This window comes from Perognathus longimembris, chromosome 9 (genome assembly GCF_023159225.1).
Source record: "Perognathus longimembris pacificus isolate PPM17 chromosome 9, ASM2315922v1, whole genome shotgun sequence".
NCBI classification, from domain to species: Eukaryota; Metazoa; Chordata; class Mammalia; order Rodentia; family Heteromyidae; genus Perognathus; species Perognathus longimembris.
In genome coordinates, this window is record NC_063169.1 from 64137032 (window position 1) to 64155075 (window position 18044).

General features: G+C 40.8%; 1 protein-coding gene across 1 annotated transcript in view; it reads right to left on the reverse strand.

Moving 5' to 3' along the window:
- Syne1 (spectrin repeat containing nuclear envelope protein 1) overlaps positions 1 to 17249 on the reverse strand; it is a 367506-nt gene extending 350257 nt beyond the window's left edge. Inside the window, 1 exon segment of the mRNA XM_048354307.1 lies at positions 16865 to 17249. Within this exon segment, the coding sequence (XP_048210264.1) occupies positions 16865 to 16931 (67 nt within the window). The 5' untranslated portion in view covers positions 16932 to 17249.
- Between the last annotated feature and the right edge of the window lie 795 nt (positions 17250 to 18044).

Here is an 18044-nt window from a genome sequence, read left to right on the forward strand (position 1 = left end):
AAACTCTCTACCTTACAAGTGTTCTTTTCTACTTGAGCAAGTGCAGAATGAACGTCCATCAAATTGGATTTAACTTAGTAGTCCAAATACTCATCCTGCTTAGAATGGATGAGAGTAAACTCCAGAGCTCGTAAGGGCTTACCCAATTACAAAGTCTGTGTATGAAGAGAAAACAACGTTATGTACAAAATTCCTCCTTTAGTTTCATTATGAATATCCACGAGGGGGAAAATAATCTCAAAATCCATGCTTAAGCCAGGTGCAGGGGCCTAAACCTATAATCCCAGCTAAACAACACAACAGGAAGGAGGACTGTGGTTCAAGGCCAGCCTAGACAAAAAGTTAGTGAGACCCCCCATCTCCACAAATAAGCTTGGCATCACACCTGGGTGGGGGAAATAGATAGGACCAGAGTCAAAGGACAGCCCTAACAAAAATGAGAGATTCTATTCGAAAAAGTGACTAAAGGAAGAAAAGCAGCAGGGGTGTGAGGAAAGTGGTGAAGCCCTTGTCCAGGGGCCACGTGCAGGACCCTTTTCAAATCTTTGTAGCACCAACATCAAAAAGGAAATGCGTAAACATGTAGCATGACATTAAAAACCCTTGTTTCTTCCCATATAGACACAATGATATTATCACTTGGTTTTTATAGAATAATGATTCACATATTAATGATTCACTTCTTTGTGAATCATTATTCTATAATAATAGCAGGGCTAGAGGTATGACTCAGGTGGTAGAGCCCCAGCCAAGCAAGAAAGCCAAGCAATTAAGAGACCCTGAGTTCAAACCTTAGTGCTGCCAAAAAAAAAAAAAAATAGAGACAGATAGTATTAAGTAGACAGTCTCTTAAGAAAGCATCCCATTTGTAGACTGCAAGAAGGGCCAACATGATGATGACTCATTACTTTAACAACTATTAACCACACTCTCTGAAGCCAGTTCTTCTTAAACAGGAAGAAAATCAAGAAGGCTGAGAACCAATGTCTTATAAACATCCAATATTTCACTAACTTATAAATATTCATACAATATTTCATCTTTATCTGACAGATAATGCAATGGCCTACCAGAGCATTCTATTACATAATTAATAGATCTATTTTAATCCGGCTCTTCTTGCTTACTAGTCCAGATGTTTTGCTGTTCTGCACCAATGTCACATACAGAAACAGAACAATGGCAAATCCAAGTGATGTCATACTCTTTCGTAAGAGGTCGGTGGCCTCTTCTGGGTCTTCCACAATAAGCAAATCATAAGTGGAGAACAAACATCTGGATTTAATTTTCACACCCTTCATGGGAGGTAAGAGAACAACACAGTCCCGGCGTATTTACTGATTTAACAGAAAAATCGTTTCAATAATAGAAGAAAAAATTCACAGGAGGGAAAATGATGGTTGGAAGCCTCTTTCAAGCAGTCAGTGGAACCGCCTGGGCACTTCCCCGCTCCCCTTCTGGGGCCCTGTGCAGACCCCAGTGGTAAAGAAGGCCGTTTCAGGGCTGCCAAGGGAAAGGTCACAGCAGGCTGCTCTCTGAGGCTCTAGGAACACAAGGGAGGGTGCTCCCCATGCAGCCCGATCTTATGAGGATCTATTTATTTACCCACGTTGGGTTATCACCCACCTAGGAGGCTTTCCAGAGCCCCGCCCACTGCCCTCCCCAGCCATGCTGACTAATCCTATATTAGAAATGCTATCAGATCAAAGGACTAAAAATACCTTCGGCTCCCAAAGGAATAGGGACAAAAGAACAATGATGACTCTTGAAATGAATGGCCTGGATAGGCTCTATCTACCACTGCCAGACACATCTGGGTGTTTCCTCTTAATTTTCAGATAAAGACAAGTAAACTATAAAAAACAGAAAGCTTCAGGAAGCTTGGTTAATTCCTTTGGTAAGAATCTCTCCAAACTTTGACTCCTAATACTATCAAATTTATAGTTATACTAATCAATGGTAAGAATTAAAATCCAGTGGCCCCGTTCATTTTAGCCCTCTATTGGAAGCAACTGTGGTTTCCATGACCATGTCTTCTACTGTCTTCTTGTCCTACAAATGCAGTGGTGAATATGAGCTTCTATCCGTGTCCTGTGGCACAGTGGGTCCGGTAAGGTACAGAGAGTCAGCAAGTATTAAATATACAGGATGGTATCTGGTAGGTGAATGGCAGAAGAGGAGGTAGATGAACCAGAACTATTCGAACAGTACTATGTATGTTGGGTCAAAGATAAGTAGAGACTGGAGAGCCTCATTAATTTATTTGAATAACTGGAGTCAGGGACTGAGCACTTTATGTAGGAATCGCTGACAAGCCCTAAAACATCACACAGATTAACAAAGACGAACAGTTTCATAATTGAGGAATAGCTCTGATGTGACAAAAAATCCTCAGAAGAGACAAGACACCCTGGAAGAGACTCCTGGGACCAGGTGCCACCACCCAGGTAAGGAAACACTGAGAACATGAACAAAACTCATCACTTAGTTTTCTTTCAGATACCAGAGTCGAACATGTACCTTATAAACAAAGCATTTTTAATGTGGCTAGCAAATAGCGATAATTATATGCAAGAAAATGTCTACATAGCAAACACAAACCAAATGACTTTCGTTTAGTGTTTGTTTTGTCTTAAATGAAGAAGCAAATGCAGGATTTTAGAACTAGATGTGTTTGTGGTAATTTAGTAATACAAAGGATGGCTTGCTGGCAAGTAATGCCAAAGCAGAAATAAGTTGATTTGCTGGAAATCCCTTTATGTTTCTTCCAGATCCCCACAATCTTTTAGTCCCAGCCTCTGTGCTCAGATTCCCTTTCTTCTTAACTTGCCTCAGGCTGTGTAAATTCTTCTTGAGATCCAAAGGAATGAATAGACAAGAAGCAATTTGGGTTACTGGAGGGAAGTGTTCCTTTTAGTGGCTCTTTATTTCACAAAGAAAAAACAACAACAATGATATAATTTGAAAAGTTCTCAGCAGTTTAGAAAACGAATTGTGCATATAAAATTTAGGGGCTCTTAATTAAATACAGCTACAGTAGTATTAATAGTAATAATCTAATAAGAAACCCAACAGCCAATGATGGTAGGAATAAATAGCTTCTATTTTTTCTTGATGGAACTCATGCTCTGATTTTTTTCCCCATGCCTTCAGTCTGGTTTAAAGTTGCAAGCTTACAACCAGAGAACTTGGAGAGATTGCCTTCTAAATTTAGGAAAACAGCAAAAAGAATTGGAAATGAGAAGATAATGTTGCTCTGAGCTTGTCTGAAGTAAGGAGCCCTGGTTCATTCAGGTGAATACCGGGTATATGACAATGATATCACATCTAGGTAGGAAGCAGCCATTCATATCCAAAGCAGGAACCAGAGGTTCAGCAGAGAGTTAGATGCCTAAAAACATGAAGACAAGAATTCCCTGATGGTCTAGGGAAAGCATTTAGAGATGATGATGACAAGAACCTCATCAACAGTTGACCTAGCACACACAGGCTTAATTTAATTAAAGTGAGGTTTGCTTGTCTGGGCATTCATCCACAATCATGGGTAAATGAATACATTTTAGATAAAACAAGAGTGAAGAAACATAGGTTGAGTTTGATGCTTGATGCTCAATGCAATAGAGATGTCTGGTAGGGAAAACGAAGCAGATTGAAGACCACACAGTGTGGCCTTCAGAATGAGGAAGCCGGGCAGGAAGAGAGCAACTGCCTCACTTTCCCGTGGGGCGAAGGCTGAGCAGGAGCTGAATAGCTATGGGAATAGAATGGAATTCACAGTTGTGATTAAAACTCGAGGCCTTCATGAATGTCACCCACGTTATTTCTGTCCCTACATGAAGAGGGGACTGTGAAACTTGGTAAGATTGGCAAGGGGGAAGGGAGATGGAGATTGATAGAGAGAGGGAGTCTGACCAGGGCACCTTGTCTACACATCCATGGACATGTTAAGATGAAATCCTCCTGTATAACTAATCAATGCTAATAAAAATATAAGAAATGGAAATGGTTAGTGAAAAACAGATTTTTTCCTTGGGATGATATGTGTTCATTAGCCTAATTCTCCAATTTCAGAGTGAATTAACAAAGCAGAGAATGTAATTCAAGGAGTCCATACTTTGCCCACACCAACGTTCAAACATTAAGTTCAGGCAAGTGGTCACGGGCCATTCCTAAATGTCTTAGACAAGGAGCGAGAGCTGCCTTTCCCCAGTAGAAGGAAGCACAGGTTGGCGCCAACAACCTGTGGTATAAATACACCAGCGACTCAAGGCGGGGAAGGAACTGAGCAGCCTTCCCCCTCCGCGCCCACAGCTTGGCAGCGGGGAAGGGAGAAGCCAGTTTGTCATCCACACCCCAAAGGCCATCTGGAGTGTGGTGGGGCCCGGGGCTCATTGGCAGTTCTGTCAGAACGCGGCCTAGTTCCCAAAACCTGGCAGAAGAGCTGAAGTGAGTTCGGGCCAGCACTCACGCCAGGAGGCAGCATAGCAGTGCCCAGAGAGACGCGGGGGGGGGGGGGGGGGGCGGGGGGCTGCCAGCAGGAGCCCAGGAGGGGCCCCCACCAACCACAGCCATTTTCCAGGAGCAACATTGTCGTGGTTACACTGTCACTAACTTCACAGTCAGGGAAGGATGGGAACACAGCGGTCAGATTCGCTGCCAGGTCCCTTAGCTCTGGCTAGACCCAGGATCTGGGACATGATCGCTGCATATGGGTTTCGGGGAAGGGACTTCTGAGGACGTCCCTCACGATTAAGTGTTATAAACAAAGATCAGTCACACAGACGCAAAGAGAGCAATCGATCAGAAAAGGGTTTCCAAAGAAAAAGTGTGTTTATTTGTTCAATAGGTAGGTTAATAGTTGATATTGACTAGTGACAAACAAGGAGTAAACAGAAACTATTGAGACATTTCCTCTTCGTCTTCGTCTTCTCCTTCTCCTTCTTCTTCTTCTTCTTTTGCACCAGTCCTGGGGCTTGGACTCAGGGCCTGAGCACTGTCCCTGGCTTCTTTTTGCTCAAGGCTAGCACTCTACCTCTTGAGCCACAGCACCACTTCTGGCTTTTTGTATATATGTGGTACTGAGGAATCGAACCCAGGGCTTCATGTATACGAGGCAAGCATTCTACCACTAGGCCATATTCCCAGCCCTACTGAGACATTTCTCTGCTTACTTTTTTCAGTACTAGGGTTGAAGTTAGGGCCTATTACTTGCCAGACAGGTGTTCTTCCACTGGAGTAGTATCTCTAAATCCCCCTTTTGATTTTTTTGAACATAGCCTCTCTTTTTTCCCAGGCTGCACACTACTACAAGTCCCCGTTGTATGTTTCCACACAGCTGGGGTGGCAGGCGTTCACTAGCATGCCCAGCTTTTTTTATTGGCTGAAAGGGGGTCTTGCCAAACATTGAGAGAGAGACTTGCTGTCTTGCTCAGTCTTGCCTCAAACTCACAGGTTTAAATGATCATCCAGATTGTTGAGCATGTACAATAATGCACAGCTTCAAATATTTATAAATACCATGTGAAGTTATTTTTGTGGTTGTGTGTGTGTGTGTGTGTGTGTGTGTGTGTGTGTGTGTGTGTGTGCTAGAACTCAGGGCCTTGGTACTGGCGCTCTTTTTTTGCTCAAGGCTGGCACCCAAGTACTTGAGCCACAGCTCTACTTCTGGCTCTTTGGTGGTTAATTGGAGATAAGGGTCTCACAGACTTTCCTGCGTAGGCTGGATTTAAGCCTTGATCCTCAGATCTCAGCCTCCTGAGTAACTAGGATTATAGATGTGAGCCACCAATACCCAGCAGTAATGACCTTTTATCTCTCTACCATTCTAAAACTTGTGTTATCTCATCTTCAAAATAAGAACAAATTATGAACTAGGTTTCATGTTATGAAACCATTCTTTTTTATTTATTAATAAAGGAAATGACGTATATAAAGCTACAAAATTTATCACGTGTAGCATTCCTTCTGTGTGTGTGCTCGATCATTACTATGGGATTAGCAGCTCATATTTTGTAAAGGGATCATTTTATCACACAAATGAGATGCAATTATATCAGAAAACATTTATAAAACTCAGGCAGTAGTTGATAAAGAGTGCTGTTCGTGGAAACATATTTCTAGTTTGGTTTATTCGTGCTTTATAAACATTTGCTGTTATGTTAACTGATTGTGTGTAGATGCCCACCTACAATCACTACATAGAAGCATTACAATATCAGAACACAAAAGAGAGCTCAGAATATCACCTGAGAGCTAGGAATTTGGCAATGCTTTCTAAAAGAACTGTCTTACACATTCCGGCTGGCAAGTGCCCAAGCAATGAACTCTACAGGGACATTGCATAGTCTCCCTGACCAAGATAAAGTCAAGAGATAGAAATTTTCAGCACATCTTTTTATATGCAGCACATCTCGTGTAAACTTGACTACAGTGATACTAATTGTAGAGACAGAGAAATTAAAGGGATGTAATTAGCACAGAACATCCAGAAATAAGAACGGTAATTGCTGGTTTCTCATGGTTATTCAATCTGGTCTAAATGTTTTTGGTGGGAAATGGAACATTGAAACAACACTCAAAACAAATGTTGAGAAAGATATGAGCAAGTCTCAATGTACTGAAGACACTGAGTTCATTTGGATGGTTAGGTATAAGTGACAGGTACATAGATTTCCAGGGGCCCATTTCATCCATGTTGGACTTGGCTAACAGTGCTCAGGGCTGATTCTGACCTCTGCCCTGAGATGTTGAGATGAAAGAGTCCTCTCACCTCTCTATTCTACAGAACTCTCACTACCCAACTCTTACTGACCTTCCTTTCTTCAGTTCTATTAATCCTCCTAAGACTCTGATGTTACAGTCTACTGAGCCACTTGCAGGTCAATGAACGTTGGATAAAATGAAATAACCTCTGAGAACTCACAGAAAAGTAAAGGAGCAAAAAACGTGGGCTTTAAATATGCAATCAGTGTAATTTTTGGCAAAATGAACCCTATGGCTCAAGGAATAGAACAATCAAACACAGCAAATGCAAGCACAAACAACCACCAGATAAATCCTAAAAATATCTTCTTCTCAAGTCTTAGGACAAATCAACAGAATAAAAGAATTCAGGCAGAAGGGACACAAATATCACGTGAATGAATGATGTTAGAGTCACATGATGTTGGAATCACATCTGAGGAGAACGGAAGCAAACAAGGTGGAGTGATTGTATAATTTAAGGTGAAGGATTTTCACATGGGTGGAGACTCATGTTTACTAAACATAGGAGATTAATATCAGTAGAGGAAGGAATTGTTTGTTTTCAATCCAAGAGTTCACTGGGAACAATGAAAACAAAAGAACATAATGTTACCACAGAAACACTAAACTGCATAAATTTGAAATCTCTTAGCTATTACTAATTCACTGTTCATCAATTACATGTTTATTTTATTTTCAAGTACATGGTATTTTTCATATACTTAATAAAAGCTTCATTGATGAAATCACACAAAAAAAGCTACCTACATCCAAAGAATTTCTAGTCCTATGGATAACTTGATGTTGAATTTTCTTGGAGCAGTTACCCAACTTTTTTTCCATTTTATTTATTTCCATTCATTTATTTGAGAACAAACCATTTGCCTATCCTCAGAATTAGGGCAATGATGTGTGTGTGTGTGTGTGTGTGTGTGTGTGTGTGTGTGTGTGTGTGTGTACATTCATCTACAATAACTTCTCAACTATTTAACACAAAGGAGTGAATAACAATTGCTTTGAAACTATGATTATCATATCATTAACACTATGGATTTTCATTCAAACATAAGGAAGTAGGTATTTGGATATGCAGTTGTATCAAAGCAAAGTTTTCTTTAAAATTTAGTATCCTGGGCTGAGAATATGACCTAGTGGCAAGAGCACTTGCCTCGTATACTTGAAGCCCTGGGTTCGATTCCTCAGCACCATATATATGGGAAACGGCCAGAAGTGGCGCTGTGGCTCAAGTGGCAGAGTGCTAGCCTTGAGCAAAAAGGAAGCCAGGGAGTGCTCAGACCCTGAGTCCAAGCACCAGGACTGGTAAAAAAAAAAAAAAAAAATAATAATAATAATAATAATAAATAATAAAAAATAAAAATAAAATTTAGTATCCTCATCAGTCCCAATCTGAAAGGAGAAAAGATGAAAGAAAGACGTATAACCTTATACTGGAATATATATATATAGATACACACACACACACACACACACACACACACGGGATTTAACAGGATTTTAGAGGCTGGTGACTTTGTGTCTGTTTATAGGCATCTACTGTCTTCACTTATATGAAGGGAAGTCTGTCCACAGGCATCTGTGATGCCATCTTCCCCCATAGAGAGGGCAAGCCAAGGCCCTGGGGGCCAGCACCCACTCAGGAAGGATGGCATAGTCATTAGCACCGTGACTGAATCTTGTCCCCAGAGCAAACATGGTGGACTCAATGTAGTTTCAGTAGTTTTAGGTGCAGTACCACCACAATCTTGAAGGAGAGGAAATTTCAGAGGACAATGTGTTCAAGAATCCAGACAAACATGGTATCACATGTGCACTTGTCTCTTCTTGAAACTGACTCTTGCAGCTGCTTAGCTGATCAAGGAGCAAGGCAAGAAAACTGTATAGGAAGAGCCTAGAAGAAGTGATTTCAAGGAGTACAATGGGAGATGTATGAGGGAAGAGACAGGAGAGAGGCGACAGTGTCAGGCAGGAGATCAAAGGGCACCAGCAGGAGCACTAGTCAGAACTACTCTGGGCTCCTAGCAGCCCCAAACCCCTTAAGAATAGATACTGCTGAGGCCCAGGTTAGCAACATTTTCTCCTTAGGTCTGTCTCACTTCTGCATGGATGAGCTCGCCATAAAGTCCAGAATCATATTTAATAAATTCTTAAGGAATTGCTTGCGGTACTCCAATTAACTTCCCACCACCTGTCAAGTCCTACTAGGCCATGCTCAGAGCCATTCTTCACCCTTCCCGCCCATGATAACTACATACAGAATACACACCATCCTTTATGTGCTACACATGTGAACATTCACAACATAAAACACCATTGGCCGTTTCCTCTTTGGTCTCATTTCCATGGCTTTCAGATCTTCCTCTTCCCTTTTTCCTTTTCCTAGATTGCTTAGAGCACCTAGCCTGGTTTGCTGGACCTTATTCCTTCTTGAATCCTATGTTGAGGCACTACTTCCCAGACTCTTTGGTTTCTACCTGTCCTGGTTCTCTGAGTGACACCAATGATACCACCACTTGCAATACTACCTACCACTGCCAGTGATTCTCAAAGGTTCACTCGAGCTATGTACTCTCTCTCCATATCTACAGTTTATATAAACCCTTCCTGATCTCAACCAGGGTGTCCAAAATAAGCACCTGCTGTTGTTTTGTTTTTCCTCTTCCCTGTTTCTACTGTCTTCCCTTATTACAGAATGGAAAGTGAAAAGGTCAACTTTCATGTCTTTTTCATACATCACATAGGGCTGGGAATATGGCCTAGTGGTAGAGTGCGTGCCTCGTATACATGAAGCCCTGGGTTCGATTCCCAAGCACCACATATATAGATAAACGCCAGAAGTGGCACTGTGGCTCAAGTGGCAGAGTGCTAGCCTTGAGCAAAACGAAGCCAGGGACAGTGCTCAGGCTCTGAGTCCAAGCCCCAGGACTGCCAAAAAAAAAAAAAAATCATACATCACATATAACGCACCCCCCAATTATTTGGTCATACTTTCAAAATACATGCAGAATGTTACCTCTATGCTCCTCCCCCCTCTCCGGTTAAAGGGCTGTCTTTTGACATTAAAAAGAGCCTTGCTCCTGGCTTCCCAGATTCTACCATCAAACATAAATGTGATGTTTCCATTGCAGTATATTTACCCAACGGATATTCATGAAGCACTTTTATGATATTTGCTGTGCTAGATGGCGCAAAGGGCCCAGCTCCTGCTAAGAAGATTCTTATTCTCTGACTGAGTACATTAGACACATACATGGAACAACATAATTCAAAGCAACGAAAGCATGAGAGTATGATAAAGTGCTAGAAAAGAATTCAGAGGAGGAGAGAATTCTTTTTAATCATGTTGATGATAAAGCCTTCCCTGAGGAATTTGTATATAGGTCGGCCTTTGAAGATCAGTCATGTTTTAGGAAGACTGAATTAAGCTCATTGGTGAGGATGCCCTAGGGGAAGAGTCAGAGCATCTTCAAAGCACTTACCAGTAGTGTTATTGCCTGGTTAAAACACAGGGGTCTGCAGGGGAGCGTAAATGGTAGGAAGTTAAGAAGGCTTTGGAATCAGAAAAGGCAAAACTGGATGAGACTTCAAATGAGAGGTCAAGAAAACAATTGTGTTATATAAGTTTAATGTTACCAACAAGATTAAAGTTGGACGCTAAAAAAGAACTAATGTGGAGTAATACGATCTATTCTGATGGTGGATCTTCTATTTGTAGGTTTGGGGGTCACTCTTGGAAACCTGACATAAAATATTCCAGGTGCTATCAAATGAACCCACACTCATAAAAGATTCACTCACACATGGAAGTTTTGGATAAACTCAGCTTGTATTTTACTAGTTAGTATATTTTTAGCATCTGTAAACCATTGTTATTTTTTTCTTTAGCACTTTCCTTTTTCTATTTGCTAGCCAATATTTTGTAGGTCAGTGAAGAGCCCGGGGCCTTAGGCACTTTCTCCATGTAACAGGATCAAATAGCTCTGCAGAGAGAAAGGCCTGAAGGCACAGGTGTCAACCTTGCAGTACAGGTACACATAAAAGCAAGATGGACACACCAAAATAGACCCCTGGAAAACACAATGTGTTGGAAGGACTAATATTCACAAAATCAACAAACGCATCTGAGAGGCAATGTAATCACCCGTCTAGGCAAAGTGTGCGTTTGTAAAGAAATCTGTACGGTCAAAACCCACTTTCCATTCAAAACAAGGTTTAAATAATTTCTAAAGAGAGATAAGGTGAGACTTCCCAAGAAAATGGTTTCTTCCTTTGTTTTTACACATCTTGACTACATGTTTTATCATAAGTTCATTATTGTATCATGATTTATTCATTAAATGTTTGTTCAACTATGATGTCCCAAAATGTAGGCAAATGACTCTTTTGTCAGTTTAAATTTAAGATGCCATCACATGAAATTCATTTAAGGAGAGAGAGAGAGAAAAAAACAACCCAAAGGAGAATGTTAGACTAAATATAATAAAGGGGTTTTTAGAATGTTTTGTGTTCTTGTAAGAAGCTCAATAGGGTGGAGAAATTAAGCATAAAACTCAATCTCTCTAAGCACTATAAAATGTATAATCTTCACAAGAGTACAAACCTTTCTTTTCAAAATCTATGCTTATACCTAGATATGTAAACTGTGAGAAAATTATATTTTCATGCTATTCTTCTTTTTATTCAGTTTTTTGTTAGATTGATGCTTTCTTTTACAGTATTTTAGGGAAAATAGTTTAAGCATAAAATATTTTTATTACCCATTTATTTTCTTTCAAGAGGCCATGATTATCATGTAATTCACAATAAATTTCATGGGTACATTTCCAATGGTGAAATGTTTATTTCTTTTGCTTCTCTTTGCAACTATTCCCATGTTTTAAATACCAAACTTTAATACAGAAAATAATGCTACTTTCTTTTTCTTTTTGCTTTTCTTTCTTTTTTTTTCTTTTTTTTTTTGCTAGACCTGGGTCTTGAGCTCAGGGCCTGGGTACTGTCCCTGAGCTTCTTTTGCACAAGACTAGCACTCTACCACTTGAGCCAAAGTGCCACTTCTAGCTTTTTCTGTTTATGTGATACTAAGAAATTGAACCCAGAGTTTCATGCATGCTAGGCAAGCACTCTACCACTGAGCCACATGCTACAGCCTATTGCTACTTATATATATAAATTGTTCTCCATGATATTTCAGCATGCTCATTGCTTCCCATTCTAGAATTTACCATTTGCACTATAAGGTTGTACAGATGATGCCCAATCATAAAACAACTAGCCTTGATCTATTAATCTAAATATTCATTATGCCTAATATACAACTTTCATGTTTTAAAGAAATAGTTGGTAAACGTTAGTTAGCTGATATTCTTCAGCAAATACTATTCAGGAGAACTAGAAACGTTACAAAGAACACTAAGAATAGTCACTACTTTTTAAAAAGACTGCATAGAGAGTTGAGCTATTTATTTCCTTAGCTATGACCTTAATTGAAAAATGGCTGCATAAGCCACCAGATATACACGTAAACATACACATAGGCTGTGCATTTAATGTTCCATTGTCCAATATTATACTGTTTTCCTGTGTTTGCCTTTAAGCTTCTATTGAAAATTGGTTAAAGTTACAGAAATACTCATTATTCTTAGCAGCAAATGAAACTCCGCAATGCAGTCTGACTGCTCATTCATAATTCAGGATCCCAGCCTAAAACACTATGTTCAAACAAGCACAAACATTGGCACAGGTGAAATTCAGAACTGCTATAGTAGCAGCAAAATTACGGAGCAATCTGTGTTCCTGCAGTTGTCTCCCAGCCCTGGGAATCAAAGTTAAAAGCAGAAGAAACCATCCACCGTGATGGCTTCAGACAAAACAAGCCGCGTACTAAAGCCAAGCTGCCATTATTGAAAGCTCCTGGTTGGTTATTTACGGTTTCGAAAAGACAATAAAACCCTAGACTCAGAAAAAGTAATTAGCAAAATCCTTACTATCAAAACAGGCAAAGAGAAAGAGATTCTAGAAGAATCTTCTTAGGGATTTTGAGCTTTGACTATATCAAGTGTGGCTCTAGTTAAGCTAATAGGAATTAATTTTTCCTCAAATAAATGTCCTCGTCTGTCTTCATTGTGTGGCTAATAAAGCCAGTCCTCCGTTGATCTGGACCTTGGTGTCTTGTTGGGAGGCTCTGGGCCGGGCAGAGTGCCTCACTTCCCTTGATGGATGAGCTGCCTCCTCCAATGAGGGCCGGGCGCTGTGGGTGCAAAGCATCTGCAAGGAGATGCAAGGAGACAGGGCGCGGGAGAGATCACCCAGCTTCCTGCATCAGCACTGTTAACCCACAGATCCATTTGTTAACTTCCACTTCCTGCCATCTCGCTCCGCCTCCACCGGCGTGCCAACACACATGGCATTCTGCATCAAGGCAGATCTTACACTTAAAGGCCACCAACAGACACAAAGTCCCAGATGCTTTCACAATGTTAAGGCTCGGCGTTCCCGCTTAGTCCTTCTGATTTGTGATAACTTTTGTAGAAAGGAAGAGGAGCTCACAGAAGTTTAGTTGTTTCATTAGATAACAAAATGACAGGTTTCACACAGCATAGAAGGCATAAACCTACTAACATTCTCCCCCCCCAAATGCGAATGACTGGAAAAGTTCACAAGAAAAGTACTCATGAAACGAACAGGCATTGCCTTCCCCTCTGAAGTCCTCCTGTGACTAACTGAATTAATTCACCAGATGCATGTACAGTTTGTGAGGCAGTTTAAGTTTATTATCTCACTCAGCTTAGCAATGCAATCCTGCAAAGGTCTAAACAAGGTACCGTCTCTAATTTGGCAATGGAGGTGCTTAGATGCATAGGTGTTACGCTGAGTACCCACTGTAATGAACCGAGTGGGGAGTGGGAATGAAGGCTCCAGACATTTTCAAGGAAAACAACTTACTTTTACATCTAGTAAATGACCAAATGGAACAGTACTGAAATATCAGACCCTTCAGCCTCCTCTCGCAGTGTAAATGCACACCTATTCAGGGGACAGCGCTCCGGAGGGTTACAGTTCCAAGACGGCCCAGGCAAAACAAGTTGGTGAGAACCTCATTTCAGTCAACATTGGGGCAGGTGATTATGACCAGAAGCTTAAAAGACATCGACAAAAAGCTCTTGGAGCTGACAAAAAAAAAACTTTCAACACAATACCAGCATGCAAAACAGGTACACAAAATTAGTATATCTTGATCAGAAATCTTGACCAGAAATCAAGAGAATTATTCCATTTGAAAGAGCCTCAAGAAAATTCAAAACAGAAATAAATCCGAACAAGGACTTAAAAGACCTCTACAGTGGAAACGATAAAACATTGAAGAAAGAAACTGAAGAAGTCACCAAAAGAGATCTTATGTTCACAGATCATCATAATTAGTATCATAAAAAAGTTCACTTGGCCAAAATCAATCTACAGAATCAATGCATTCCCCCACCCCCACCCCCAAATCCCAACGGCAGGATTTACCATCCCAGATAAGCAATCATAAACTCACGCACAAGCATAAAATACCCTGAATAGCCAAGACAATGCTGAACAAACACCAATGATGTCACAATACCTGATTTTAAATTATACTACAGAGCCCAAAAATAAAAGCAGCAGAGTCCTAGCACAAAAACAGACATATAGGGGCTGGGAATGTGGTGTAGTGGTAGAGTTCTTGCCTAGCATGCATGAAGCCCTGGGTTCAATTCCTCAGCCTGGAAGTGGTGCTGTGGCTCAAGTGGCAGAGTGCTAGCCTTGAGCAAAAGCAGCTCAGGGACAGTGCCCAGGCCCCTGAGTCCCAAGCCCCAGGACTGGCCAGAAAAAAAAAATCAAAAACCCTAAGACCTAAAATACTAAAACAGCTAGATTAAAATACAGGGAAAATATTTCAAGATATAGGTATAGACCATGACGTTCTGAACAGAATTCAATAGCTCAGGAAATAATAGCATGCTTTGGCAAATGAGGTTATATCAAATTAAAAAGTTTCTGCATATGATGCATACAGAAACAGTTTCAAGACTAGGAGGGGAGAAAAACCCTTGACAATGTTTATCTGACTAGGGATTACTATCTAAAATACATAAAGAACTCTAAAATTAAACAACAAAAACAAATGATTCAATTAATACATGGACAACAGAATTCAACAGATAGTTCTAAAAAGATAACAAGTATGTACGTAAGAAATAAATGGGAAAAAAAAGAAATACATGATTACTGTTCAACAACTTAGTCCTCAGGGAAATACAAATCAAAATGAATTTGAGATTCCATTTCTCTCCAGTTAGAATGACTTCCATCCAGAAAACGCACAACAATAAACAATAATAAGTATGTAGGAGGAGAGAGAGGGAAAGGAAGAGAGAGAGAGAGACAGAGAGAGAGACAGAGAGAGAGAGAGACAGAGAGACAGAGACTCTTCTTCATTGTAAAGGGACATAAATTAGTGTGGCCACTATGAAAATAAGCATGGAGATTCTTTAAAAATGCTAAAAGTATTTATTTTGTGTTCTAGCTATGCCACTCCTGGGTATATACCCAAATGAATCTACAGTATAAAATAGAGATACTTGCACATTGCTTATCCACAATAAATTATTCACAATAACCCACTTATGGCATTCACATAGGCACACATCAACAAATGAAGGGATAAAGAAATGACAGTGTATAGGAACAGTTGGGTATGATTCAGCCACAAAGAAGAACGAAGTTATGACACTTGCAGAAAAATGAACAGAAGATAAGCTAAGTGAAATAAGGCAAACTCAAAAAGAGAACTGTCCCATGTTTTTCTCTTCTCTGTGGATATCACATATTTTCTATGTAGAATCTAGCTTTTTTATTTTTTTAAGCTATGTAAAAAGAAGACAAGGGAGAACAAAAGAAAAGGCCCCAGCAGGAAATGGGCTGAGAAATAAGGATATGCAATAGATACATGCATAAAAATGTCAGGATGCCACAGTTTATGCTGCATAATTAATCTACACTAAATGCATTTCCTGCATCCCCCTGTAATCCCTCTCTACTTACTTTCCCAAGCAACCTATGGTTTTCTTTCTGTCTCTAGAGATTTGTTTTAATTTTCTAGGAATGTGATATACATAGACTCCTACAATTTTAAGAAATGGACTTGTGTCTATAAAACAGAGAGCATTGTCTTATTTTCCCATCTTTGGGATTCAAGAATGATTAACGGAAATTTACCACCACACACGCTGTAGGCAATTAAAGTGTGATCACAGCGGATCAAGATGATAGCTGGATACAAACCACAGAGACTACTTGCTGGAGATGACAAACACGCCTCACTACTTTTAAGCTCTCCAGGAAAACATTTGAGTGAGAGCACCCTTAATTTGGACATTTTATATCCTCCCAGTATGCATTCTGAGCACGGGAGAAGGGTCATTGTGATTCATTATAACAGAGGCAACATCTTTCTATCTACATAGCCATCTCTACAGTAGATGATTATTTTTAGAGTTCAAGGGCCATTCATACAGGAGCTGCTACATCTCCCTGTTAATTGCCTCCAAGACAACACGTTGTAGCTAATGAAGGAGTAACAGGGATGTGGAACCTATCCATCTGCTGTCCCTTAAGCATTCATGTCATGTCGTGTTATGTCATTGCTATCTAAGGGCATCCAGTTGGGGAATGCCCTCTGAATTCACTTTGACCATCCACACAGCTGTGTGTCCAGCCGTGTCACGCTAACCCTATCAAGACGCTGTCCCTGCTATGTGGCGTCTCATGGCTCTCACAGAAGGCCAGAATCAGTACATTCACCAGTGACTCGGCTTCCCCAAATGGACAGCGGATCGCCCTCCAGATGGTCCTCAGGCAGATTCAAAAGCACAAAGAGCTCCACGGTGCCTTTACTTAGCCCAAGGAAGACTGCATCTCAAGACAGCAGGGCCTTGCTGCACAACAGAGCATAAGACATCCAGCCCAACCTTTCGTGGTCTTTGCTATAGTTTCCTAACACGGCATCAAATTCCAAAGCAATGAAACGTGTTGAGCCTTCAGATGTGTTTACAGAAGCGCTGCCAGTCCGGCTCCTTACCTTGTAGCCTCTGCATCACGTTGGCGATGTCCCGGTGGGAGCGCGAGGTGGCTCTGGAGCTTGCCATGGTTCCTCGTGGAGCCAGAAACCAAAACCAAGAGGCGTCCCGAGGAGGTGCAGGGCTATGCCACTCCAGAAACCATGGGCGAACTTTCCAGATCTGCCATGTGGCACTGAACCTCGGGCTCTCGCAGAGGTCGGCAAGAAGACCTGCTTCCTTCCTCTTCTCTTCAGACAGTCTTCTTACATGAACTCAAAAACCTAAAAACCAAAGGAAGTAAAAAAAAAAAAAAAAAAGGAACAATTACAAGGAATGATCTAGCTGGGTTCCGATGGTGCTGAAAGGAACCTACCTCTACTCCACTTCAACGCCTGCTTCACTAAGGAGAGAAAGAACTAATGTTGAAAACATAAAGCCCTATGCAAATGTCAGACGCTGCTACAATAGTTGACAAGGTACCGAAATGAAATATAAAATAAAGCTGGTCATTTCAAGGAGAAATATTCATGTCATTGCACTCCAGGCTTTTCATACCATGAAAACAAGGATTCATCTACGGCTTACATTCAAAACACTGAGTTCTACTTCTTAATATTAGGAGATTCACTTATCTTTGCTTATTTTAGCTGTTTTGCAAACACATTTTCTGTGTTTGTGTATGCTTTCCAGAAATGAGATCATATCTTAGCTCCTAGTAACAAGTTGGTCGAGTACAAACATAGAACTATTCTTTTCTAGAAACAAATTCAGACTTTAAAATATTTTCATTTTACAAGATAAAATATGGGGTTGGGTGGGGTAAGAGGGAGGGGGTGTACCAGGGCTTGAACTCATAGCCTTGTCTTTCCACTGGTTTTCTTATTCATAGCTGGCACTCTATCACTTGAGCCAAGCCTCCATTCCAGCATTTTGCTGGTTAGCTGTAGTCTCGCAGACTTTTCTGCTCAAGCTGGCCCCTCACCATGAACCTCCAGGCCTCAGCCTCCTGAGCAGTTAGGATTATAATTAAGACCCAGTAGAGCCGTGCACATTGGGTCTTAGTTTTACTTCCTTATACAAAAAAACTCTGAAGAAGGTCGTATGGCTGGGATGGGGGCGAGCTGCCCAGAGCAGACACCCCTCTTCTAATTCCTCCCAGGATTCTCTGCTTTGGTCAAGCGGAACCCATCACTTTGGTGG